Source organism: Mixophyes fleayi, chromosome 2 (assembly GCF_038048845.1).
Source record: "Mixophyes fleayi isolate aMixFle1 chromosome 2, aMixFle1.hap1, whole genome shotgun sequence".
In the NCBI taxonomy this organism is placed as follows: domain Eukaryota; kingdom Metazoa; phylum Chordata; class Amphibia; order Anura; family Limnodynastidae; genus Mixophyes; species Mixophyes fleayi.
This window is the reverse complement of record NC_134403.1, coordinates 218,672,524-218,700,014: the sequence shown is the minus strand read 5'-3', so window position 1 is coordinate 218,700,014 and position 27,491 is coordinate 218,672,524. Positions and strand designations below refer to the sequence as shown.

Here is a 27,491-nt window from a genome sequence, read left to right as displayed (position 1 = left end):
CATCTACCTGGCTTTGAGTAGCTTAAATAAATTACAGACCAACCTTGTGTCAATGATGGCTAGTGTGGTACAAAAAGCTCAAACAGCAGAGTATAACATGAACCTTCAAAACTGTATAAGCATGTTATGTGTGTAAAGTCACCTATGTGTACACAGTATGTCCATTCTCAGATGTATCTTTCATCATAGTAATAGTGCCCACTAGAGGGTATGAACTCTGCATACAGCATTTACACAGCTCATGTACAACAGGGAAATTGGAGCAGCACGGTGGCTTGGTGGTTAGCACTTCTGCCTCACAGCACTGGGGTCATGAGTTCAATTCCTGACCATGGTGTGGAGTTTGTATGTTCTCCCCGTGTTTGCGTGGGATTCCTCCCACTATTCAAAAACATACTAGTAGGTTAATTAGCTGCTATTAAGTTGACCACAGTCTCTCTCTTTTGGGGGGAGGGGGGATTCAATTGGCCGTGTTACTGTAAAAAGTAACGTGGCCTTCGTACTATTACCATTATTACAGTAATAGTGCGCTTAAATACCGTTATTAAGGTAGTTTCAATGTCAGCTTTTTGCTCGCAGTAGCCTGCTTAAATTGACTGTAGATTTAGTGCGGCGATACTCTGGGGGGGAATTGAATTCCCCCCTTTGTCTCTTTCTGTCTGCGTGTATGTTAGGGAATTTAGACTGTAAAGCTCTATTTGGGTGAGAACTGATGTCAGTGAGTTCTCTGTACAGCACTGCGGAACTAATGGCGCTATATAAGTAAATGATGATGAATGGTAATTTCTGTGAGAATTATGAATCACTAAAATATAGTGAACTTCATGTTTTCCAGGGTGAGCCAATATGTTTGTCCAGCCTCCTTTGCCATCTCTATGTAGAAGACACAAATCTAGCCCCAGAAAATATGTTAGAGGAAAATATACATTCAGATTTTGGACAGCATCAACTTGTGCAACCCATAACATTAAAAATTATGGGCCGAGATTAAGAGACATTTATTTAAACTAGTCCATAGGAAAAGGGTAGTGTTGATCATTGCAACTTATTGGATTCTGTCAAATTTTAAGTGCACTTTAGAAAATTAAACATATATAACAACACAATGTTGTAATAATTAACGAGCGCCCTATAAACTCCTATACTTGCAGTTTAAATGGGACTGCAAAAAAAAAAAAACTTAATCAGAGTTATAAAGCAAGTTATGCTGAAAGTATAGCAGATAAAAACAAGCTCTGGTTAATATATTTTTCCCCTTTATTATAGTATATTGTTAAAAAATATTTGATGGAACTATACAATTTCATATTCCAGTGGGGCCGAAGGTAAGCAAGGCGGGTGACTACTTAGTAATTATATTGGCACAGGGGTGCCTTAAAAAAAATATGGATATCCTAAGGGTGCCACCAACTGAGAAAGTTTGAGATCCACTGCAATATTCTATATAATACATTCTGCAAATGTTTAAGACTCAAAATTATTTATGTCCACACACCCATATTTGCCCATTATTTGATTGTTAGCATGGAAAACAACAGTTTGAAGAATGTAAAACACTACTGCTCTGTGAATAGCAGAGGGATTAACTAGCCAATCAAGCAATGTCAAATGTCCATTAGCCCTGTGTATTCGTCAGCAAATTTTCTTCCAGCCCATACTTCAACTGCCCATTTATTACACACATGCTCAATGTAACTCAAATATAATTAAACCGGCAAATAAAAAAAATTGCAGATAAGGGAACAAGATATTATCCACTAAAATCAATTAATTGAGCAAATGATCTATAAAATGTATGGCCCTACAGAGGACTTATATGTTAAAAATCACATGCCCTTTAAATTTCATACCACAACTATTGCTATTACTTGGCTGAACATGGAGCAAGTTTGTAAGCAACTTAACTTTGACCTATGTGCGTATTTTGAAGCTGGGGTGTTATGTAATAAATTGAACATTGTGATCACCCATTTTATTGAAAATATGCATAAAGCCTTGTAGTTTCACAGTTACTTTTCCAAACCCTCATACTATATTATGATGTACCTATATTTAATCCCTGGGTGCTGAAAAGATGCAGTCCAGAAATACTTATATGGACAAAAGTATTTGGCCACACCTGTTAATTATTCAATTGAGGTGTTTCAATCAGACATGTTGCCGGAGGTGTATAAAATTGGGCCCCTAGCCATGCAGTCTCCATTTGCAAAACATTTGTGATACAAAATGGGTCGTTCTGAAGTGCTCAGTGACTTCAAGCGTGGTAGGTACTGTGAAAGGATGCCACCTTTGCAATAAGACAGTTTGTGAAATTTCATCTCTGTTGGATATTCCATGGTCAACTGTAAGTATTATTATTAGAAAGTGGAAGCATCTAGAAACAGCAACTCTGCCATGAAGCAGAAGGCCACATAAAATCATAGATCGGGGTCAACGTCTGGTAAGGCGCATGGTGCATAAAAGTCATCAACACTCTGCTGACTCCATAGCAGAGTTCAGAACTTCCACTGGCATCAATGTAAGCACAAAAAGCTGTGCAGCGGCAGCTTAATAGAAAGGGTTTCCATTGCAGAGCAAATGCATGCAAGCATCACATCATCAAGACACAATGCCAAGTGTCAGATGGAGTGGTGTAAAGCACACCGACACTGGACTGTGAAGCAGTGGAAACGTGTTCTGTGGAGTGATGAATCATGCTAATCTATTTGGCAGTCAAATGGACAAGTCTGGGATTGGCGGATGCAGAGAGAACGTTGCCTGCCTGACTGCATTATGCCAACTGCAATGTTTGGTGGAGGAGGGATAATGGTCTGGGGCTGTTTTTCAGGGTTTGGGTTACGCCCCTTATCTCCAGTAAAGGGCAATCTTAATGCTTCAGCATACCAAGTCATTTTGGACAATGCTATGCATCCAACTTTGTGGCAACAGTTTGGGGAAGGCCCTTTTCTATTTCAACATGACTGTGCCCCAATGCACAAAGCAAGGACTACAACATGGTTTGATGAGTTTGGTGTGGAAGAACTTGACTGGCCTGCAGAGCCCTGACCTCAACCTTTGGGATGAACTGGAATGGAGATTGCAAGCAAGGCCATCTCGTCAAACATCTGTGCCTGACCTCAGAAACACTCCAACATCTTGTGGAAAGCCTTCTAAAATGAGTGGAAGCTGTTATTGATGCAAAAGGGGAACCAACTCCATATTAAAGTATATGTATTTGAATAAATGTCATTACCATTCCCTGTTGGTGTAATGGTCAAACGTCCGAATACTTTTGTCCATATAGTGTAGTATCCTCTTTAGCCACAGATCATAGCCTGTGTGCTCTTAATACATACAACTTAAAATCATTAAAAAAAACACTACCACGCTGAGGAAACCTACATTCCAACCAGTATTTCATGTAACAATATCGATGTACCAATTGCTGATGAACAAAATGATACAGAAGTAAAGAGCCAATTCTGTCATTTAAACAAAATGGAAACAATAGATTTACATTGATACAATAATGACTCATTAGTTAGCATTGTAAATGATAAAAAGATTCTATATTATAACGATTGTCTACCAATCGTTTTTACATTCATATAGTACCAACCATATTACGCAGCGCTCTACAGACAATATGTAAGTATTCACATCAGTACCTGCCAAAATGGAGCTTACAATCTAACTCCCTACCACACACATATGAAAGGGTCCATTTTCACAGAAGTCAAATAAACTAACAGTATGTTTTTGGACTGTGGGATGAAACCCACACAAACAAGTAAAGAACATACAAACTCCACACTGATGGGGCAAAGGTCTGAATTAAACCCATGACCTCATTTTCGTGAGGCAGCAATGCTAACTAGTGTGCCACCATAATGCATATTAACAGGAGGGGAAAAAAACTACTTAGAAATGTACATTGTGTCTGACAGGACAGTCCAATGTATTGTATAAAAACAGAGGCTTCTATGGACAAATATTATTGCTTCTAGTGTACAAATTCTGAATGATTTTCTCAGTAAACAGTGATGTTCTGAGAATGAAAAATGTGTTTCCTCTACAATGTAACCAGATATCTTTTCAAGTTTAGTTACACTTTGTGTATGCCAACAGCCAGAGATATTTAAAATACACAGACAGGGTAGCTATGCAAATAATTATGTGCTTAGCATACATTTTAGCAAAATGTAGAAGAAACACAACGTTGATAAACATAAACACCATTACACTGTACATGAAATTAGCGTACAGCCTATTATTTCCTTGCATGTGTATGCAGCAAAATCAGACAATGTAAGTTCACACACATCACACACACATGTACATTGGTCCGTGTACCAGCATACAGATTTCTCACAGCGTGACCACTGAGGGTAGCACTGGGCACACATATATGTAGATATATTACAAGCATGTAAAGAAGAGAATGAGAACACAGTGCAGTGTGGCTGCAGCACGGTCTTAAACATACAGGGAGAAAGAGAACACTGAGTATAAATGAGCCGGGTCTATACCACCGCCATTTTGTACACTAATTATCACCCGGAAAGCCACTCCCCACAATCCGGTCCCTTACCCCCCGGCCAACCCGGGTTCTGTGTCCCGCCGCTCCGCCATGTCGGCCCCGGACCCGTCCAACTGCAACACTCCGCAGGGGGGGTGAGAGGTGGGCGGGCCAAGGCTGAGCCACGGCGTTGAAAGGGGGAAGAGGAGTTTTTAGAGTGTACCATTTAAATCTTGACCGAATAAGTACGAGGGCAGAACAACACTGTAGCCGGTAACTGTCCCGTACATAAGTATAAAGGGAATGTAGCCGGAGTTATCAAAGTAAAGAAATCAACCAATAATTACAATTATAACGTCGGGGCGAATCACCCCACTCCATTATGATGGTTGGTTCACCCCATAGAGCGGGAGAAACACGCAGGCGCACCACTACAGGGCGGGAACTAGGGAAACAAGCATGCGTAAGGAGGAGGGCTTTGTACATGCGTACTCGCTGCAGTAAGTCCAGCAGCATTATACTCTTAAAGAGACAGCAACAAATTATTAATGCTTCCATTTTGTTTGGTCCTCTACAACCAATGTTCACTCGTAATTCAAAAAGGACATTTCCTGAATAGCAGCCCTGATATGTTTAAAAAAAACAAAACAAAAGCAAACGTTTAACTAAGAAATACATTAAAATGTATTGCTGAAAATAAAATATTCAGGTAATACACAATGTTACAAATTGTATAAAATAAAAGGTGCCATTATAGCAAATAAAATCTAAAGTCCCATATGCTAAAAAGTAACATGACAATACTGAAATTATGTGTGTTATAATTATTGTGTAAAACATGGTTTCACAACCTGTGTTACATGTAACCCCAGGGTTACCCCAGACAGAATAAATGGGTGCTTACATCTCTTAATCTAAACTCCAAATAACTGAGTGTAATCTTAAGAAAAACTACTAAAAAATGACCATAAATCATTTAAAAAATAAGGTACTCCTTAGTAACATTTATATAAATCAAGGGTGCATCAAATGACACCCAATAGAGGGTACTTGGTAAACATTTACATTTTACATGGAACACACTGATGATGAAGGACCCTGGTGTAAACAGTATGTTACCAAAAGCTAATTCAAACATTTTAGAAAATGTCAACCCGGGAGAATGAAAATAAATTAGTCTTTGCTGCAATGTGAGAATTTCTGATGTGAAGAGCTAAATGGAGGCAGGCATTGATATCACGGTAAGGAAAAGCATCCAGTGTCAGGTTTACAGTGACCAGTATATAATACCTGTTTTATCAATTATCACAGTACCTGTTACAATAATTCCTGCTCATCCAACTGGTAAGGTTAATTACCTAAGTGTTAATCCATGAATCGTTCAATTGTAATACTTTACCAAAATCTCCAATTCAGATGTTCTGAACTATTGCTATAAATTCCTTATTAGTATCATTTATAGCATACAAATTGTATGCAGCAATTTCCATTCAATGTTTATTCACTTACATCGGTACCACCCCCAGTGGAGCTTACAATCAAATTCCCTATGACAGAAATGCAAACACCTACACAAAATTGGACCAATCTAATGAGAAGTCATATAACCTACTAGTATGTATTTGGACTGGGGAAGGTAACCAAAGCACCTGGAGAACACACAAATTCAAGGGTTGCTGTCACTATCACACAGACATGATTTTAATAAATACCTAAAAAGCGACACATGACACGAGGACAGCGCCATGCTGACAGGTACCGATTCCAAACACACTGCTTTCCAGCACTTCAGTTACACGTCCCTTAACAGAGCAACAGAGAAATCTGAATTTAAAGCAGCAATGTTAGGACCTCGCAAATATACACTTTTGTGGGTTCCGGACATTGCCACTTTGAATTCAGATTTCTCTATGTCGCCCTGTTAAGGGACTTGTAACTGAAGTGCTGACAAGCAGTGTGTTTGGAATCGGTGCCTGTCAGCATGGCGCTGTCCTCGTAAATGTCATGTGTCACTTTTTAGGTAAGTATTTATTATATTCATGTCAGTGTGATAGTGATCGCCCTTTTTTTGTAGGTATCTTTGTTGTCTGTGTTTTGACAGTCGGGAAAAAGACTACCACTGCAAATTCCACCGATTCAAAAATGAATTGGAGGCACAAGTACTGTGAGGCAATAAACATTGTGCTACACATTGGGCATACAGTTTGCATGATTTGTCTAATGTGGAAACGGTTTTACGCAGCCAATTAAATATATTAAACATTTTATTTCAAATAGCTATAATGAAACACAATGCAGTCCTATCTGGCCTCAATACAATACAAAGAACAGTCTAGAGAACATTATAGTGACCGCTATACAATACAGAAAGCATCTTAATGACTGATCTACAATAAATATGCATCCTATTGACCATACCATGCAGTCCCCAAATCCTGGATGGTGATGCACTGCAGTATCCAGATCTATTAGGGTGACCTTTGATGCCTGTCTAAGAACTGGGTGGGGATTAATTTTAAAGAAAATAAAGTAAAATAAATAAAAATGTATGGATCCAAAAGTACTTTGCAGAGCCAACACCCAATAGGGTTAAATTGGAAGTACAACTTACATAAGAACTTTTTATGACCATTTCTGAATTTTCTATGGGGTGAGAATGTTCATATTTTTGGCATTTCACATTTTAGCTGTTCAAAAGTTAATCTGATGACTAATTTGATTCCATTTATATCAAACGTCTTCCTTCTCTAATAGACTAGCTACCTAAAGTGAATGATTGTATCTAAGTATTCACTAATGAAATTAAACAAGTTTATAATGCAAACTATAATTAATGATGGGTACTTCTGGTTACATTATTTGTATTGTGTATATTCTTTTATGGATTGTAAGAGTCCATGTGAGCGTTACATCTGTATGAGATATCTTACAGCGAAAACTGAAATTACGTTTTGTTCCCTTTGTATTTGTGTTTCTTGCTTCAGAAAGAACAAGATAGGCTCCACTACTGTAGAATAAAAATTGCTTTTGCACAGCCACCATTTCTTTAATTATCGGATACATTGTGTAACATATTTGGATACTTTAATGGAGAGGCCCAAGTACATCCTTGCTGCTTTCATACTAATAAAGAAGATCATTTAAGCTTGGTACTGCTAATTAAAGTACATTTATTTATTTGATCATTAGCAAGTGCAACCACCTCTATATAAAAACATAATCTTTGACAGTGTGGTCTGGAGCATTCATGTTAGTTTTAACACCATGCCTATGAGAAAATATATATGCAATAATATCAGAAGCAATTGTTGCTGCACATTAGTTTGGAAAGAATGAGACAATTTTCAAACAGCAGACAGAAGACATGTCAAACTCGTGGCCCAAACGCATATTTTTTGCAGCCCAGAAAAAAAATGAAAAAAACTTCTCTGATGCGGCGGCGTCCAGCGCCCTCTTCCCTTTGCATTGAATGTTGGGTGTGACGTCATCACACCCGACATCTGCAGTGAGAAACGCGCTGAGAGGAGCCACGAGAAGAAGAGAGAAAAAGAAAATAGAAGAGAAGAAAGAAGGCAATAGAAAGGTAAGTGAAGGGGAGCGAAATCAGGGAGCAAAAGCAGCACGGAGGGTGCAGTGTCAAGCATCGGGAAGAAAACATTCCTCAGGACACCTAACAGTGCAGGTTATCCATATCTCCTTGCTTTAGCACAGGTGTATTCATTATTGACTAAAACAGATCAACAGGTGATATAATTATTTCCTTTGTCACCTGGAAAACCTGCACTGTTAGGGGTCCTGAGAGCTGGGTTTCAGAAACACTGTTCTAGTTTATGAGTTTATCATCAGGAACAAAACTGAACAAGTATGGCTTTTATGGAATGGTAGCAGTACAGCTTAAGTTTGTAACGTTGCAGGTAAACAAAAAGCAAGATTATTAGAACACTGTCCTTTGGAAAAGACAGATTTGAAAGGAGTGTCCTGTCTTTTTCACATAACTGTACTATACAACACCAAACTTCTAGCTCCTTTTTGGGACCATTTTTTCTACTGCATCTTCCAAAATCAGTTCCTTGGTATACCTCCCTTCTAGACTAAGTTCTCACAGGCAGAGCCATCTCTATTTCTATCATAACAGATATTTGTGAATATAAGTTAGTCTGTATATCACTACCAATAACATATCAATGACATACCTCACAACTGTACCCGGTTTGCCGGGAGTCACGTGATTTAAACATTTGTCCCTGTAACAGTCTTTTATTTTTAATATGGCCAACTACAAACTTACATTGTCATTGTTCTGTATGGTAAATTTATAACATACTGAGGAAACAGAAATATGGTCTCTATTACCGGTATGTGTTATATTTAGGGTTAGGCTCTTCTGGAAAGGGAGATTTTCAGTATTTTGGACCACAATGCCTAGAATATAATAAACCACAGGTAAAATTTACCTGCCTTTCTGTACACTGCTTTCAACTTCCCCCTCCTTATTACAGGTTAATTTCTCTTTAGTGGATGTACTCAGGACAAAACAAAACATTGATATATTTTACAAATATAACCCCCATCATATCTGTAACTGAATTGCTATATACACTTGTGACTGGATCACTGATAAATAACTTATCTGTGGCTGGATCATGTGGAAATAATTTATTTTAGGAATGTATTTCAATCAGAGCTGCAGGCACCAATGTATAATTTGAAATGCACTTATTGTGTTACATTGGGATGTGTTTGGTATGGAAGTGTCATTGTTTGGGTTAGTAAGGTTGCTAGAGGAAATCTCCAATTAGGCATATGTGGGGAGGGGATCTGATAGCAGGAAATGCTAACTAAGTTTTTGATGAATTGTCAAATGCCTGCTCTGGCCAAAGGCCCAGCAGGGGGTCGTTACTGTGTGGCCTGTTGTCCAGAGTGTTCAAACCTTTCTGAACATTGTAAACAGCATGTGATGCAGGACATCACAGCAAGTTATAGGATATTACAGATAAGTGTAAATATTGTTAGCTTTGAATTCCATGTAAATCCATGTTTGGATAAACAAGTTGCTTCAAGATTCTAAAAATAACTCAGACCTCAAGGGGGCAGACTTATCCAGTGAGGCTACGCTCAAATGTGTATAAAAACAGCACTGTTTTGTATTAAAAGTTGTTCTTCTAATTTCATCAGACCTTAGCACTGGTACCTCCAATCAGTGTGACTGCAAATAAACATCACTTGCCTCAAAGACCTGCTTGAAAATATCTTCCATGTTGAAAATCCTGTGACCTAGAGATTAGTCCCAAAATCTAATCCGTTCCCGGCTGTTTCTGAGGTTTGGAACCAGCTTTTCCGGTACCACAGCTCTGCCTGCTACCCTGCAGCTCTGGTCAGTGCAATAGGCCAGGGGGGATCTATCCACAGCAACCCTGATCCATAGCAAGAGGTAAGTAGTACCAGCCCAGGTACACCAGTTTCGGGGTACACTTGCAGCATCAGTTACCCAGAAGAAACCGGGGAAGGGGTCCAGTGGTGGCAGCATTTATAAGCCCCTCCTACTTCAGCAAGAGGGTGCATTTGGGAACCACTTCCTGTGGTTTCTCTTTCCCTACTCTCTGTTCTTGCGGCTCTAGCCACACCATTCCTCTCGCTCTCCCTCTATCCAAGCACCCCCCCTCCCACGTTAAAAATTTGTTATTTAAAGAAAGCTGCTCTGACTGACAATGATACGGACAATTCTTTAGTAGATTCTGTTGTCACCGGAGATGTCTTTTATGCAATAATATCCTCACCAATAATAAATGAGAATATATATATATATATATATATATATATATATATATATATATATATATGAGGATATTGTCTGAAGAAACTGCCAGCTGTAGGGGCAGAGAAACGAGTCAGCAGACGCCAGCGTACCTGGACGGAGTACTGCCTGTTTCGAACCAAACCAAAGCTTTTGGCGTAGTGCTACTTTGTTATACAAATGGATAAATCTGACCACCCAGAAAAGTCATTGATTGCAAGTAATTGCTTGCTTGGAGACACATAAGAGTGTATTAGAGTCCTTAAATATGGATAACTGAAAACTGCAAAGAAGGAAATTTGAATACAATCACAGTTATGTTGAGATTTCTTTTCTTGTGAGCTGGAATAAACCCACCCCAGATAAGTACTATTGAAATTATTCACTTAAGTGAGATTATATATTAACTTCCCTTGAATACAATTTACTGCAGTACAATACACCTGTCTTCAAAGTGGAAAAAATATAGTTTTTGTCTTGTCTAGACATAATTGGGACACCTAAGAATAAAATATATGTAGTTTAAAAATGTTCTATACATGTTTCTTGGACACCATCTACTTGCCTGCAGGCAATGATATTTTGATGTGATTAATGTGATTATTGAAGAAGGACAGATTTACGAATAATTGCATTCAGTGTTAAGATCTACTGCGTTTAGGATAACAGGTCTAATTTGAATATTTAATATTCAATATATAAAAGGTCTGTGTATACAAGTGAAGTTGTTCATCTGTTTGGCAGTTGCTAAATTACCAGGAACACTGAGCGTATATGTAATTGTTTTATAAATATTTTTTTATTGTTATTAATAAATACTATTAACTGGTAATTTTATCAGCACTCCCTAATTTTTATTTTTTCCTAGTTTGTCCTGTTCATGGCAATATTAGTTAATGCTACATTGAGAGCTGCAGATGTATTGAGCATGACTGATCAATTGACTTTAAATCACTGTCTCTCTACTAGCGCCTGATTAATTTTCTATGTTACAATTTAAGAAAATATACATTCAACCTGGTCATATTTTTAGTAGATAATTTTTTAAATGTACCTCAGTGACTGTAGGAGGAAACACTGTCATTGAGCAGCGGCAATTCCTAACTTTCTTTTTCTGGACTTTCTAGGCAAAATATTCCATACCCGTACATCTTAAGACCAATTACATGAAAGTCTTTTAAAATACAAAATTGTTGTAATAATTTGGAGCCTAACACCCTAAAATCAGCCTAAAGGGCATTTTATATGACAGATATAGAAAAACTGATAAGCAGCAAAGTGTCACTAATCTCCCCCTCCCCCAATTTGCACCTATGGAGACCACTTCATGTATTGTTCTTACGACTGTGTTTTTGTCAGCAATAGTTTTATTATTTAGCAAGCGTTTTATTTTTACTGTACCCAAACAATTGTTAAAATAGGGCTTTATTTTTAACATGCCAGTTGGATAAATCTTTTTTTACAAGGAAGAAAAAAAATCAATTTACACCATTAAATGTTGACTTTATTTTATTGTGCAGCATCCAAGGTTTACAGGGTTAAGTAGGTTTAATTTGAAGTTTGGTCTATGTTTTGGTTCACCATAAAACAAATGTTATTATTGTTATTCATTTAAATGTTATTCATTTACAGTGCCTAGCAAAAAGAGTACCCTGTCTGGCACTAGGGTAGGCATTAGCAAAGATATGGGTTTCAACCACTTACAATCATTTGGACAACTGAGGGCTGAGTTCTCGATATCAAATTCCAAATGTTTTAGCTATCCGCATCTCAGACATATCCTTGCAATCCAATTGGCAGGTATATGTCACAGGTGCTAGAGTCCCCTCTAAAAAAAACTCCTGAATACTTTGGGCTCATGCAGACAATATCTGTCCTCTATGCTCTCCTGTTGCCTCCAATGTCGCTGGAGGGACTATACCCACTTAGAGCCAAGTAAAAGACTGACCTGGGTGACATCTTTGATGAGGACTGAAGTCTCATGATTGGAGGCACTAGAGAGGCCACTTCATTCCAGCAGTTCTAACAGGTGCATTTCTATATGCTGTACAGAGTTTATTTCGCCCAAAGCCGATCGCACAAAATTGGGAGACGCAGCAGCACCGCTTGCCCCAAGTGTGGTATCTTGTTGGGCACCTTTTGGCACATGCTTTGGACGTGGTTCACACCTTTTGGAACACATTATGGAGCTGCATCTCCTTCACATTGGCAGCCGCCCTTCCCCTGTATCCAAGCATCCGCCCCTTTAGTCTCACATTAGAAGAGAGTCTTAACAACCCGCTGTTTAAATACAGGTTTACTTTACCTTCCATGGCCAAAGCGATTCTTGCCAGAGGTTGGATGGCATCTGAGCCATTTAGTGTCCACAAATGGTATGCCCTAGTCAGTGATGTTTGGAAACATGAAAGGTTTATGTATAAGAGAAGAAAGGCCATGCACAAGTATCACAAGGTGTGGCATCACTGGTACAAATCAAGTACAAGTTTGTCATCTACCTCCATCAGGATGACAATGACGTACTGGTATAAGCTGGACCTCCCCCTCCTGATCCCCTCGGGTGGGTGGAATGGCTCTCAGTGCAGAGCAGCACTGCTATTCGGGGTTTTATTGACAGTCCCATAAGAATTTTTATTGCTACTGCATTATTACCGATTCACTGTCACTATGAGATACTCTACTATGGTTCAGCAACCCCTCGATCTCCCCTGTTCTATGGATCAACAGGTTTGCACAGTCTGCACTTATTCTAGACTTTCTGTTTTGTTTAGTAGGTTTAGATATGTAGAATGTTTACTACATGTTTTGTATGCATTTAGAAGCCGAATACAAACACTTTTTTTTTTCTTTCAAGTGGGTTTTCAGTAAGCGTTTAAAGATTTGAAGGTTTGGTAGACTCTAATCAGATGCAGCTCTGAGGAAGATGGGAGAGAGAGTATTCTGAAATGTGGCTTGAGTATGAACAGTTCAGTGATGGAACAGTCGCCAAGCCCTCTTGACCCCGTAGGTACAGCAGAGGCTTATTTGCCACACCTCTCCTACAGAGGCATAGGTAAAAACTGCAGGGACAGGCTTGCAAACACAGAAGTGCACCACATGGGTGTAATTTATTTGATTGGTTTGCAGTGCTTTGGTGGAGGATAAAACACTGTCTGTTCTTGTGGGAGGGGACTGACACTAGTTAGTAGCCGGTGACCAGAGAGGTGGACTGTGTCTAACTAATGCGAGGGTCATCTGTTGTCATCCTGTCAAAAGTCTGCTGTGCTTTTGTGACTGGAACAACAAAAGGCACAGTTTTTTTTGTTTTGTTTTTTTAAACAAGTGTTTATTAACGGTCAAAAAAGAATTAACAGTGCAAAAGGATACATGTTATATCAAACAGAATACATTTAGTACATAGGCTAGTGAGGTAGAACTCTCCGTGTCTCGGAGATAAAATAGCTCAGATTCTAAGGAATAAAGACCGGCATTTTTTATTTTATTTTTTTTAAAAGAGAAGAAAAGAAAAAGAGGAAGATAAGCGAGAAGATGAGAGGTGGAGGGGAAAAAGGGGGGGGAGCAAGGGGAGTCCCTCTTGAGTCAGAGGCAATGAGAAGGGGGGAGGAGAGGGCTACGTAAGGGGAGGGGGTACGATTAGGAGGAGGGGGAGCGGTATTAAAAATGAGACATCCAGGGGTCCCAAATCTTGTTAAAAGATTTGGCTGTGTTTCGTATAATGCTAGTCATGTATTCCATCTTATACGTGTGCCAAACCCTATTAGTTACAGCGGAGAATGAAGGGGGGGGCAGCCTGTTTCCAATCTATGGCGATTCGACATGTGGCTGCTGAAATAATGTGACGAGCAAGTTTATTTTGGTGTCTAGTGGCCGTGGGGAACCCGAGGGGTAGAAGGAAAAATTTAGGGTCAAAAGGTAAGGGGGTTTGAATTAGCATTTCTATCAAAGCTTTAATTTCATGCCAGAAGGGAATCAGTTTCGGGCAGTCCCACCATATATGTAAGAAAGAGCCCGCGCCAGAGCATAGACGCCAACATCTGTCAGAGGAATCAGGCAGTATCTTTTGTAGTCGTGTAGGGACATAGTACCATCGGTAGAGGAGTTTGTAAACATTTTCCTTTATCCGAATGCATATTGAGCTGGAGGCAGCATTGTCCCGGATTTCTGACCACTCCTCATCATCAAGAGGAGAGCCCAGGTCATGTTCCCATGACATCTCATAAGGTTCTCGAGGAGGAGAAGAGGTAGTTAGTTCAGAGTAGATATTAGCAATAAGACCTGACGTCGGTGCCTGGCACAGACATAATGTTTCAATTGTTGTGGGGTGTCGAGAAGTAAGACGTAGTTTGGAAAAGGAGTGAAAATTGCGAATTTGTAGGAATTGATAAAATATCCGTGTGGGCAGGCCAATTTTAGTTTGAATTTCCGCAAATTGGGGAAATGTTAGATCGCGGGTTATGTCATTTAGGAAAAAGGCACAGTTTTTGAAGAAAGAAGTTGTTGGTGTCTCCATCACAATTTCTTGGTTTTAGGATTGGCTTGTAGGCATTTTTCCCCTGACATTATAGTCAAGCTCAACCCACAAGAGCTCAATAAGTTCCCGGACTCCCGGGAGTGTGTGGCAATCCCCTGAATCTGGCATAATTCTGCCCACTTCCTAGTGAAGTGGGCAGAATTAGTTAAACGCCGCGATTCACCGTGAATCGCAATGTTTGGCTCCGCCCCCACTGTCAAATGACGCAAATTTTGGAGCCACGCCCCCATCACGACCACCTGCCCTGGCAGGCTCCCGGTGCAAGACTTCAAGAAGTTGGTAAGTATGCCCTAATGAACATGCTTCTACACCAATGGTTTTAACTGCTAGATGTTTAGAAGAGCAGAAATCAGTGTGGAGGGTCTCTGTAAAAGATACTTGTGCCAACTCTGTATATATAAGTAACTACCGAAAAAAGGTAACACTTGAATAAATGAAAATAAAAGTCATTGCCATCTATGGCTGGGTACATACTATAGTATTTTCAGCCAAGTATAGGGACAATCACTTGATAAATGACCTTTCAGCTAGATATCGCATTTAGTTGTTAGTAAAATCGTTAGAGATAACATACTGGTCGGAAATTTCTGTAGTGTGTACCCAGCCTATACCGGATTCCTGTGTTAATGAAGCAATTATCACATCATAATAGAGTCTACCATGCCTGGAAGAAAATACATTTATGAAAGATGGATGATTATTAGGTTACTTCTGGCAAGAGCTACAAAAACAAAGATTTTTCAACCTGTTGATCTTTCATTGAAGCTGTTCTTGTCCCTCTTTGGGTTCAAATGCCCAATTAAGACACTTTACTTTATACTGGCATATATTTAATTTTAGCAGTTACCTGTATAATAGTAACAGCAGTCAAATATGTGTCAACTGCCCCACTATGTGAATTCTCATACATCCAAATTGTCATAATAATTATTTTCACTTATATTGTTCTTACTTAATTATGTTGAGATTGTTTATACCTGGGGGAAACTTGCTGAGTTGATGAAAATAAGAGTGTTTCTCCTTATATAATCTATATATTATGAAACATATTTTTTGTTTTGTTTTTTTGTAAAAAAAAAAAGCAAACCCTGCATGAATGTAAGGATTGCCTCAATCTTATATCTCTATTGCATTTAGGTGCAAAATTGGCACTGAACCACAGCAAACAATTATATATGTATTAATAGAGCGCCTACATGTTACGCAGCGATTTACAGAAACTACTGAATCACTCAGATCAGTCCATGTCCCTGTGCAGGTTACAACCTATATTACCTACCATGCAGACACACACACACTAGGGTTAGTATTTTAGTCAAAAGCCAAATAATATATTTTTGGACTATAGGAGGAAAGCAGAGCACCCAGAACATACAAACTCTGAACCAATGCAGCGTTTGCAAACTCAGATCAATCTGCAATTAACTTTTATCTGTCAAGTGCACTTAGATAACAAAAGCAAATATAAACAAGTTCCTAGAACAATTCAATGCTGGACCTTTTTATTTGGAAAAAACTAAAATAAAATTCCTGGATATATGGCCAGCATTAACTACAGGTGATGTGCCCCCAAGTCAGTTCTGAGCTCGTCTCCTTTGTGTGCTATATATAGTTTTTGTTCAAATCCATACACAGAGGAAGTCCTGCACTGTTACCCCTTTATTATTATAAAGGCTCCACAAATGGTCTACACCATCATTCTTGAAACGTCCAATAGTATATATTACAAAGACAGCAACACTATATTAGTGAACAGATAACTTGACAATGCAGATCACTGAATGAAGGTAATGTCCAAAATGAAGCAGGCCTGGGCTCAAGAAAACAGGGCTAAGGAAGAAGGCCTAGAGGTACAGGGGGATGATCGACTAGTAGAAGCAGAACACAAGGAAAGAGGGTCATGCTCACAAGTGCTTTTATCCTAAAGGGAAGAGAGAGACACAAATGAGGTAGCGCCATGTGGGGGAGTTGTTACACACATATATATATATTGTAACAAAAGGAGGCATTTAGCTGGCAATATACAGAGAAAGCAGGGAAGTAGAGTAAAACATTTGTGCAGTTATGCACCTAAAGTGAAGACTTATGTATGAAAAGCAATAGTTTAAACTTACATGATCTGAAATCCTTCCTCTCAGCAAACAGACAGGGCGTGTCTGGTTGTGCAAACAGAGGCAGTGATGGGTGTTTTCTTTTAAAGAGAAGGTGGGTGTGTCACCTGTCCATCAAGCTAAGGCTGGGGGAGGAGCATCATGTATAAAAGCTTGTTTGTTTCATTTGTTCAGGGAGACCAATGCTGGGTGAGCTGGCTGGTCCTGAGAGAGAGCTGGACTATGTATAGCTAGTGTTTAGGGTCTCCATGGTTGCTGTACAAGTATACGGTGTCAAACATTTACCATCCTGACAATAAAGCACCATAAAAAGGAAGTTGTTGTTCGCGTGTGCTTCTGCAGTAGCGGGCTCTTGCCACAAGTGGTGTCAGGAGTGGGATGCTCCAGGAAGCAAGTTTCCGCTACCCAACCCGCGCAGACGTCAACATGGAGGAAGTACTGAAAACCCTCGTGAATGTGGCCGCTGCGCAACAACAGCAGTAAGCTCAGATGCTACGAGTTGCCGATGCACAGGTGGAAAACACAAGGCTCTTAAGGGAAAAGTTAAGCCAGATGAGGCATGACAGAAATGAACCACCTGGTCCTGTTCTCCTGAAAATGTTGCCAGGTGATGACATAGAAGCATATCTGGTGTCCTTTGAGAGACTTGCAAAAAAGGGCAAAATGGCCTCCTAAAGATTAGGCTGAGAGACTGGCGCCATATCTGACTGGTGAAGCTCAGCGAGCTTATATGGATCTAGATGAGAAATGGGCCTCTGCCTATCTGTGCCTAAAGTCTGAGATATTGGCTCGCGTTGGAGTTTCCAGGCCAGGCCGAGACCAGCGCTATCACCAATGGTGCTATAATAAAGAAAAAACGGTCAGGGCGCAAGTGGCTGAGCTTTCTACAATTTTAAAGAAATGGCTGCAGCCTGAGGAGAATTCGCCTTTTCGGATTATTGAAGTTCTGTCGATAGATCACTGCATCCGGGGGCTGAACCGCGATTTGCAAAGGTGGGTGCTGCAATCAGACCCACAAACTTATGAAGAGCTTGCCACCGTGGTAGAAAGGTTTTGTGCGCTACAGCAAATGACTAAAGAACCTGCATTTGTGCCAAAGCCGCTGCCACGCCAAAAGCCAGATTTGACAATCCTTGCCACAGGGCCCAATGGCAAAACTGCTACGGACAGAGGGCCAGGTGCAAAGCTGTCTAATCTGAAGTGTTTTGAATGTGGTGAGCCAGGCCACTTTAAGGCAGTGTCCTAAACTACAGGAACCCATGGACTGTTCCGTGGCACATATTGGGCCTGTGTTTCCAAGCTGTTTTACCATGAGTCCCACATCAGGAAGTCCTTGTTTGTTCCGGGTGACTGTGCTAATCAACCAAAACCTTGTTCTGGCCTTGGTTGACTCGGGGAGTGAACTCTCATTGGTTTCCAGCTCTGCCTTACCCGAAACCATAACTTCTTGGTTGCCCAAAGTGAAGGTTCTTTGCGTACATGGCACGACAGAGGAGTATGATAGAACAATACTACCAGTCACAATCAAAGACAAAACTGTTATGGTGGTAGCTGCCATAGCACCTAAACTGCTACTGTACAGGGGGATAAAGTAGAACAATTAATGGTTCCTCAGGTCCATGTAACCCTAGTGTTAAAAGCAGCACATACACATGTCTGTGGGGGACACCTAGGGGAGGATAAAACACGGGAACGAGTTCTGCTTAGGTTTTCCTGGCCCGGTGTACACATGGCAGTGAAAAAGTATTGCCGGTCCTGTCCCATTTGTCAGAGAACCTGTCCCAAACCCATGTACAGGGCACCTCTCATTCCAATACCAATAGTACAAGTTCCCTTTGAACGGATAGCTATGGACCTTGTGGGGCCACTGGAAAAATCCGCACGTGGGCACCAATATATACTAGTGGTGCTTGACTATGCAACCAGGTATTCAGAGGCAATTCCCCTACGAAACATAAAGTCCAGCACCATAGCTAAGGAACTTGTATTGATGTTTACACGATTGGGAATACCCAAAAAAATTCTCACAGATCAGGGTACTCCTTTCATATCTAAACTGATGAAGGACATGTGCCAGTTGCTAGGGGTTACGGCGCTTCACACCTCTGTATACCATCCACAAACAGATGGCTTGGTGGAACGCTTTAACCATACATTAAAGCACATGCTCAGGAAAGCAGTGGCTCAAGAAAAAAAAGATTGGGACACTCTTATTCCCTATTTGATGTTTGCCATCCGTGAGGTACCTCAAGCTTCAACAGGGTTTAGTCCCTTTGAGTTATTGTTTGGGAGACAACCCAGGGGTATCTTGGATATGTTAAAAGAAGGGTGGGAGCAGCAAGGTCCCAGGGAGCCCAAATCTGGTACAATTTGTGTCACAAATGTATGAGAGGCTAGGAAAGATAGGGCCCATTGTGCAGCAACATGTAAAAGAGGCTCAGGAACGACATAGAAAAAGTTATGATAAAAGTGCTGTTGTTCGATCTATCAAGCCTGGAGACAGGGTCCTAGTCCTGGTTCCCACCCAGGAAAGCAAACTTTTTGCCCATTGGCAGGGTCCATATGAAGTTCTAGAGGCTGTCGGTCCTGTCAATTACAGAGTCCGCCAATTAGGTAGAAGGGAGGAGCAAATATATCATGTCAACCTCCTTAAACCTTGGCATGATGAGGAAACCTCTCAGGTAGTGAGTACTGCCATTGAAAAGTCTGAAGTGCCCATAGAGCCAGCTTTGTCCATTCAGCAGAAACAACAGACTGAAGAAATGGTTCGTCGGAACAGGGATGTCTTCTCTTCCATTCCTGGGCGCATTGTCACTGCGCCAGGAGTAATTGTAAAGCAGAAGCCGTATCGTATTCCAGAAGCCAGACGGGTGGACGTGAGAAAGGAGGTCGAGAAGATGCTCCAGTTAGATGTGATTGAAGAGTCCACTAGTGAATGGAATAGTCCCATTGTGCTTGTCCCGAAACCCAATGGGACAATTAGGTTCTGCAATGACTTTAGGCGCCTAAACAGTATGTCGCAGTTTGATGCCTATCCGATGCCACGTGTGGATGAACTAGTGGAAAATCTTGCTGGTAGCAATTATTTAACAACCCTTGATCTAACAAAGGGTTATTGGCAAGTTCCCCTGACTTCCACGGCCAAGCCAAATACTGCATTTTCCACCCCTGATGGTCTCTATCAATATAAAGTGCTACCCTTTGGGTTGCATGGGGCACCTGCCACCTTCCAAAGGGCCATGAATAAATTGCTACGACCTCACACAGCTAATGCAGCCGCTTACTTGGACGATATAGTGATTTATACCCCAGACTGGGGATCACATTTAGCCAAAGTTGAGGCGGTCTTAGCTTCATTAAGGTCAGCAGGGTTAACAGCTAACCCAGAGAAATGTGCCATAGCCATGAGAGAAGCCAAATATCTGGGGTACATTGTTGGTCGAGGGCATGTAAAACCCCAGCTAGACAAAGTGGAGGCAGTCAAAAATTGGGCGAGACCAGAAAAAAAGTCGCAGTTAAGAACCTTTTTAGGCTTAGTAGGTTACTACAGGCGGATTGTAAGCCACTTCGCCACTAGAGCTGCTCCACTTACGGACATGTTAAAAAAAAAGTTGTCCAGATAGTAACCTGGTCTGATTCTGCAGAAACCGCCTGGTCTGATCTTCGGTTAGCTCTTTGTTCCTCCCCAGTTCTCCAAGCACCGGATTTTACCCGGAGGTTCTTCCTCCAAACTGATGCTTCTGGTGTTGGCTTAGGTGCAGTCTTGTCACAGGAGAAGAATGGAGTAGAAAATCCTGTCCTGTACCTAAGTCGTAAGTTGCTTCCAAGGGAACAAAAATATGCCACTGTGCAGAAAGAATGTCTCGCCATAAAATGGGCTACAGAAGCTCTGCGCTATTATCTCCTAGGCAGAGAGTTCACCTTAATAACAGACCATGCACCATTGAGATGGATGCAGAGCAACCGGGAGGTAAATGCCAAGGTAACCCGCTGGTTCTTGGCACTACAACCTTTCAAGTTCTCAGTAGAACATAGACCTGGGATTCTGCACAAGAATGCAGATACATTGTCACGAAAATATGCGCTCCTCGCGAAGTCCGCGTCCCCCGACTTGGAGACGCTAGGGGGAGGGATATGTAACAAAAGGAGGCATTTAGCTGGCAATATACAGAGAAAGCAGGGAAGTAGAGTAAAACATTTGTGCAGTAATGCACCTAGAGTAAAGACTTATGTATGAAAAGCAATAGTTTAAATTTGGTTAAACTTACATGATCTGAAATCCTTCCTCTCAGCAAACAGACAGGGCGTGTCTGGTTGTGCAAACAGAGGCAGTGATGGGTGTTTTCTTTTAAAGAGAAAATGGGTGTGTCACCTGTCCATCAAGCTATACAGTGTCAAACCTTTACCATCCTGACAATAAAGCACCATAAAAAGGAAGTTGTTGTTCGCATGTGCTTCTGCAGTAGCGGGCTCTTGCCACAATATATGGGGCTAGATTTACTAAGCTGCGGGTTTGAAAAAGTGGGGATGTTGCCTATAGCAACCAATCAAATTCTAGCTGTCATTTTGCAGAAGGTACTATAAAAGAAAGCTAGAATCTGATTGGTTGCTATAGGCAACATCCCCACTTTTTCAAACCCGCAGCTTAGTAAATCTAGCCCATAATGTTTATTGAAGAATTGCTTATAAACTACTACTATGACAAGGTTAGAAACTCTTTGATCCCAAAATATCTGTGGCATCCTTTAAACAATGATGATTCACTACTCTCTTGTAAACTGTTCATGTGACCTCTGTGATGACATCATTTTGTTTAGACGCACCCACCTTTGTTACAAGTTTATAAATGGTCAGGTTTCCACACGTCACAGTCATAATGTCCTGTGTTGTTGGATTCCGTTTTCACTTTTCCCTTGTTGACTCAGCAATTTTCTTCTGCCTTCCAATTGATGCTTAATATTAATATTGCTTTTCGTTATACGTCTTCTGTTTAGAACCTTACATAGTATATTCCCCCATGGGAATAATGATGTAGGCAAATCATTGTATATTTTGCAACTTTATTATGGTTATGTTTTGATGTTATAACTGCTGTGTCATGTTACTCTTATACATTACCCAGGTTTAACATCCCCCTTTCCCTTCCTCTTACCATTTCTGGCTTTCCTACTCTCTTCCTTCCAGTTCCCCATTTCCTCATCTTATTTTTTTCCCTCAGGGCCCTGCCCCCCCATATACCTTTTTTCCCTCAATACATAGCATTGCCCCCTTTGTCCCCGTCCCCCCATATACCTTTCTTCCCTCAATACATCGCATTGCCCCCTTTGTCCCCCCCCCCCTTTATCTATTTCACCTCCATCCCTTCCTGGTCACTTAGTCACTCCACCTAGTTTCTGGTCACCCAGCCTACATGGCCCCTCACTGGGGGCTCCATTGTCTCACTTAGCTAACCACCCCCCGAGCATCCTTACTTTTACTGTAGTGCTTTCTCATATTATGACTGTTTCATTGATGGCCCTACTTACTTCTCCCAGGGCTTTGGCCTCCGCAGACCGCCTCTTTCTTATTCTTCCCATCTCCTCCTTACCTGTGGCATTCCCCCTCTATCCCCATCCACTTCCCAGGTTTCCAAGTGTATTGATGCTCGCTGGGAGCCTGGAGGAGAGAAAGCGCTAATATAGTTTTTATTCAGGAGACCCATCTCACGGGCCAGCATGCTCGTCTTCAAAGTAAGCAATACACACACGTTTTTTTTGCCTCTGCAGACTGCAAAATGCGTGGTGTAGCAATATTAATACACAACAAGCTTCCCTTTATTTTAATTAAAATCATATTCTGACCCAGACGATCGCTATTTGATTCTGATTGACACCCTTTGCTCTGAACAAATCACACTCATTTCTCTTTATGAACCTAATCAAGGTCAAAGGACCTTCATTTCTGAGATGTTTAAGCGTATTGGGCATGTTGCACAGGGTCATAGACTTCTCGCTGAAGACCTTAATACTATCCTACATCCAATCTTAAGTAGCTCCTCTGGCTCCAGCTTTCAGAGAGCCTCTTTCACTTCCTCAGGGGACTCCCAACCCCTTTTGACATGCTTACATAGCTTAGCACTACATGATACCGAGTGCCTTAAAAACGCTGATGCTAAAGATTTTACACACTACTTGGCTCCACATTGAAGATATGCTCGTATTGATACCATTTTGGTCTCTCATTCGCTCACACAGACGGTACTGGACGCAGGGATTTTCTCCCTTACACGGACAGATCATGCAGGAGTTTATAGCATTTTTGACTTGATTAAACTAGCCCCATGATCTCGCCGATGGCGTCTCTACAACTCTCTTTTGTTGTCTCCAAAGACCTATCTTGAGATTAAGGAGGCTATCACAGAATATTTTGAATTTAACGCCTCAGACAAAATTGCATCAGGTAATCTTTGGGAAGCCCATAAGACTACAATTAGAGGTAGGCTGAGAAGTAAAGTTGGCTGCTAAAGGAGATTGTCTACCTTGAGACTAAAACTAACCTCCGTGCTTGCCCAACATAAACTACGCCCATCTACAACACTCCTAACACAGATTACCACACTAAAAAGGTCAACTAAACACAATTCTTTCTTGCAAAACAGCGAACACTCTAAAAAACTACACCAAAAATATTGTGACAAGGCTGACTCGATACTCGCAAATAAACTACAATTGGAAAAAGGCTTGGGGACTAATACTTGAAATTAAGCCTTTCAACCGCTGATCGTATTTTTGTGTTTTTTTAACGCTGACATTACACAGGCAGAGACGATATCCGCAATTAAATCGCTGAACTCATCCTCTGCCCTCACTCCTGTCACGAGCCGCGGCGGTACTCACAGCCGCCGCGGCTCGCTTCCTGTGCCCCCTGCCGTCCCGGTCGTCAAGTTGTCGGCCGGGACGTCATTTCCGCCTATCCAAAGCAACTGTCGGACGCTGACCACTGTAGTGCCGTGTCCCGGCAACAGAGGACAGGCGGGCTCGTGCGCAAATCTAGGTAATAGCATGTAGGCTATTAAGGTTATTTAATCATTTAGCAGGGGCCTATGTGTAATTTCAGAGCTAGGCTCTGATTGGCTGTTAGTTGTATTTAAGGCAGTGAGGTCTGAAGCCTCACTGCCGGTTATAACTTCGCTGTTCCAGTCTTGTTCACCTGCTCCTGTTTCCTAGTCCCTGACCTGTGGATAATCTGTTGGATTCCTTGTGTATGACCCCCTGCTTGGATTGTGACTCTGCCTGTTTTCTTGTGACCCTGACCCTACTGGCCTGTACCTCGGATTCTGCTACCTTGCCCGTGACCCCGACCTCTGGCGTGTTAAGCTATCCTGCTTGCTTGTGACCCTTGACCTTGGCTATTGTTTGACTACCGGCTGCTTTCTACCAGTCTCCTGGTCTGCCGCTGTGGTCCTGCATTACCAACCCACACTACATCTGGAGTTAAGTCCTGGTGGCATCTGAGTACCGGTGAGCGCATCTAGCTCTAAGGGAAAGGCGGCTGCTAAAGGTGAAAACCTCCGTCATCTAGTTCTGTGGGTTGGTGATCAGGGCCAGCAGCCTAACAACTCCCCAATATTACAAAAAAATTTGCTAATGTTCTCGCCTCCCCCATAACAGACTTTTTTAAAATAAAATTCTAACCAGCTCCTCTTTTGATGCTGCAATGACCTTGGCCACTATCGTTGTCTTACCCAAACCAGATAGATATCCCACCTCCTGCTCCAACTATAGAATCTCATTACTAAATGTAGACCTTAACATCTATGCAAAAATTTTATCCAATCAGTTGAACTCTCTCATCCCCTACCTGGTCCATCTGGATCAGTTTGGGTTTCTACTGGGCCGCAAGGCCTAAAACAACACCAGACGAGCAATTGACCTTATGCACTCTATTCACGCCCGTAAACAGCCATCGTTTGATGCTAAAAAAGCGTTCAATCGTATTTCCTTGACTTTCATGTCTAGGATCCTGAGGTCAATGGGCTTTACTGGTAAATTTTTGACTATCTATTAGCTTTATACCAATCACCTAGAGCAACAGTAGTGGCCAATAGTGTCGCTTCTTCTTCCTTTTTAATTTCCAATGGTACACGTCAAAGCTGCCCCCTCTCACCTTCAATCTTTGCCCTTTTAATTGAACCATTAGCCACAAAAATGTGCTCCAATAATGCCATCCACGGGATTACAGTAGGGAAGTCTGAACATAAAATCCCCTTATACGCAGACAACATCCTTTTGATCCTATCGGATCCTTCTGTTATCTTGCCCCCGCTTCTTGTAGATATTAACATTTATCGGCATATTTCGGCATATAAAGTAAACCCTCAAAAGACAGAAATTTTAGATTTTTACCTTATGGACGACGTTACATCATCCCTCAACCAACAATTCCCTTTCAAATGGCATCAAAAGAAGATTAAATATTTAGGCATCCATATCAGTAAGCAATACAGCCAGCTCTTTCAAGCTAATTACCCTAAATTGTCTCTCAGGTCAAATCTGGCTTACAAACCTGGAATCAACACCTTATCTCCTGGATAGGGCATATAAACTTGTTTAAAATTAACATTTTACCCATATTTCTTTATCTTTTTCTAAGACTTACCTCACTATGTGTTTAAAATTTGGACAACACTACACGTCACAATTCATATGGGGCAAAAACGCCCCAAAGTTCGGCTCCTCGTCCTACAGAGGTCAGCGCAGGGTGTTGGCCTAGGGGTTCCCAATTTTAAACATTTTTTACTGGCGCAACTCACCAAATGTGTTTTGTGGAACACTCCTGGGTCTCGACAGAAGAAGAGATCTTGGGTATCTCCTCTGTCCTGTGGCTCCCTCGTCCTAACTGCCCACAGTCTGCTACTCATCATTCAGTTGTAGCTCACTCTTTATTGCTCTGGGATCGAGCAAATACAAGATTTAATCTGGCTCCTGCTCCTAGCCCAGTCATTCCACTCTTTGACAATCCTGTTTCCACCAAATTGTCATCTTTTAAACCTTGGAAATATAAAGATGTTTGCTATCTCAATGATATCACCAATAATTTTTTTCTACCATTTGATGACCTAAAAACAAATTTTGCTATGCCCAATACACATTTCTTTCAGTATCAACAACTAAGGCATTTTCATTCCACTAACAAATCAAGTTTCGTACAAGGCAAATGACCTTTTCTGAGTCGCTTTCCCTTCAGCAGTCCACTACTAAAGGCCTCATATCCCTTCTGTATTGAGAACTTAGGGTTCCAGACACAGGCAATCAAGACTAACATGATCAGGCTTGGGAGGAGGATCTGAGAGGGCCCTGGATAATGAGGACTGGGAGGAAATAAGAACTAATACCGCTTCAAGCTCAATCTGTGTAAAGTTAAGAGAAAACGCATATAAACTTTTGTTCCATTGGTATTTGGTTCAAACTAAGCTACATAAAATCTTCCCTTCCTAGTGGTTCGCCTTCCTTCTCTGACAATACTGTCAACCCTCTTTTTTCCATTCTCCCTTTCCTTTTTATTAAAACTGGTTCAGCACCTATATCTATCAGTTCTTCAGATGGACATTTGTGTCATTTGCACCCACTCAGTCGTAACTATGCAAAGTGTTTTTACCCATTTTGCTATGTTCTTTGAGTGTTCATGTGCTTTTCCACTACGTCATTGCCTAATGTTAACCGTTGACCTTTGCAAAAATAAAGTCTTTAAAACATTTTTAAAAAAAGTTTATAAATTGGCCTGCAACAAGACAAGAGCTCTCTCTGCCAAGTAATCATGGGTTTGCGGGTAGTATGGAAACTATGCTGTGCACTGTACTATTTGCTGTAACTGACATTTTAAACAGTAAACATTTTATGCTACAACCTCAGCAGTTGATATGAACAATATATTAATTTATTTTAAAAATGAATTCAACAGAGTGGAGGAGATAGCAGAGGTAAAGGAGTTAGAAGGAGGGATGATGGGCTTGAATAAATAATTTAGTTTTAAGGGTGCACTTGGGTGATCATTCCACAAGAGTAGTCCGGGCAAAGTCCTGGGGGTAAATGTATCATCCTCCGATTTTTTCAACTCGCCGATGAAGTTGAAGATGTAGGAGAGAAATATTGGACAGTTGTGTTATAGGTGAGGAGTTAAAATGTAATGCTGTAGGCCATGGGGAGCCAGTGTAGTGACTGGCAGAGAAAGGCAGCAGGAAACACGTGGCGGGAGAAAAAATAGATTTAGACGTCATCCGCATACAGGCGGTACTGGAGGCCAAAGGAACTGATGAGGTCACTAAGGGAGGACCTGTATAGGGGGAAAAAAAAAAAAAGAGGCCAAGAACGGAACCTTGGGGAGCTTAGAAGCTTCATTATAGTAAGGAATATTTATTATGCTTTAACTTCATTACAAAAGAAAAATTAGGTCTACTAGAAAAATAATTAGTTTTATACCCATATATTAGTTGTTGATTGTTAAATACTTACGTAGTTGACTGCTTTTCACAGTGTGAGAATATTCTGTCTATGGTTTTCCATATTATTTTTATCAACTGCA

The 27,491-nt window shown here is 41.0% G+C and overlaps 1 protein-coding gene across 1 annotated transcript in view; it reads right to left on the bottom strand.

Moving 5' to 3' along the window:
* Positions 1-4,928, bottom strand: part of ZMYM4 (zinc finger MYM-type containing 4) — a 142,370-nt gene extending 137,442 nt beyond the window's left edge. The window contains 1 exon segment of the mRNA XM_075195488.1: positions 4,846-4,928. Coding sequence (XP_075051589.1) covers positions 4,846-4,879 — 34 coding nt within the window. The 5' untranslated portion in view covers positions 4,880-4,928.
* Positions 4,929-27,491: the final 22,563 nt, after the last annotated feature.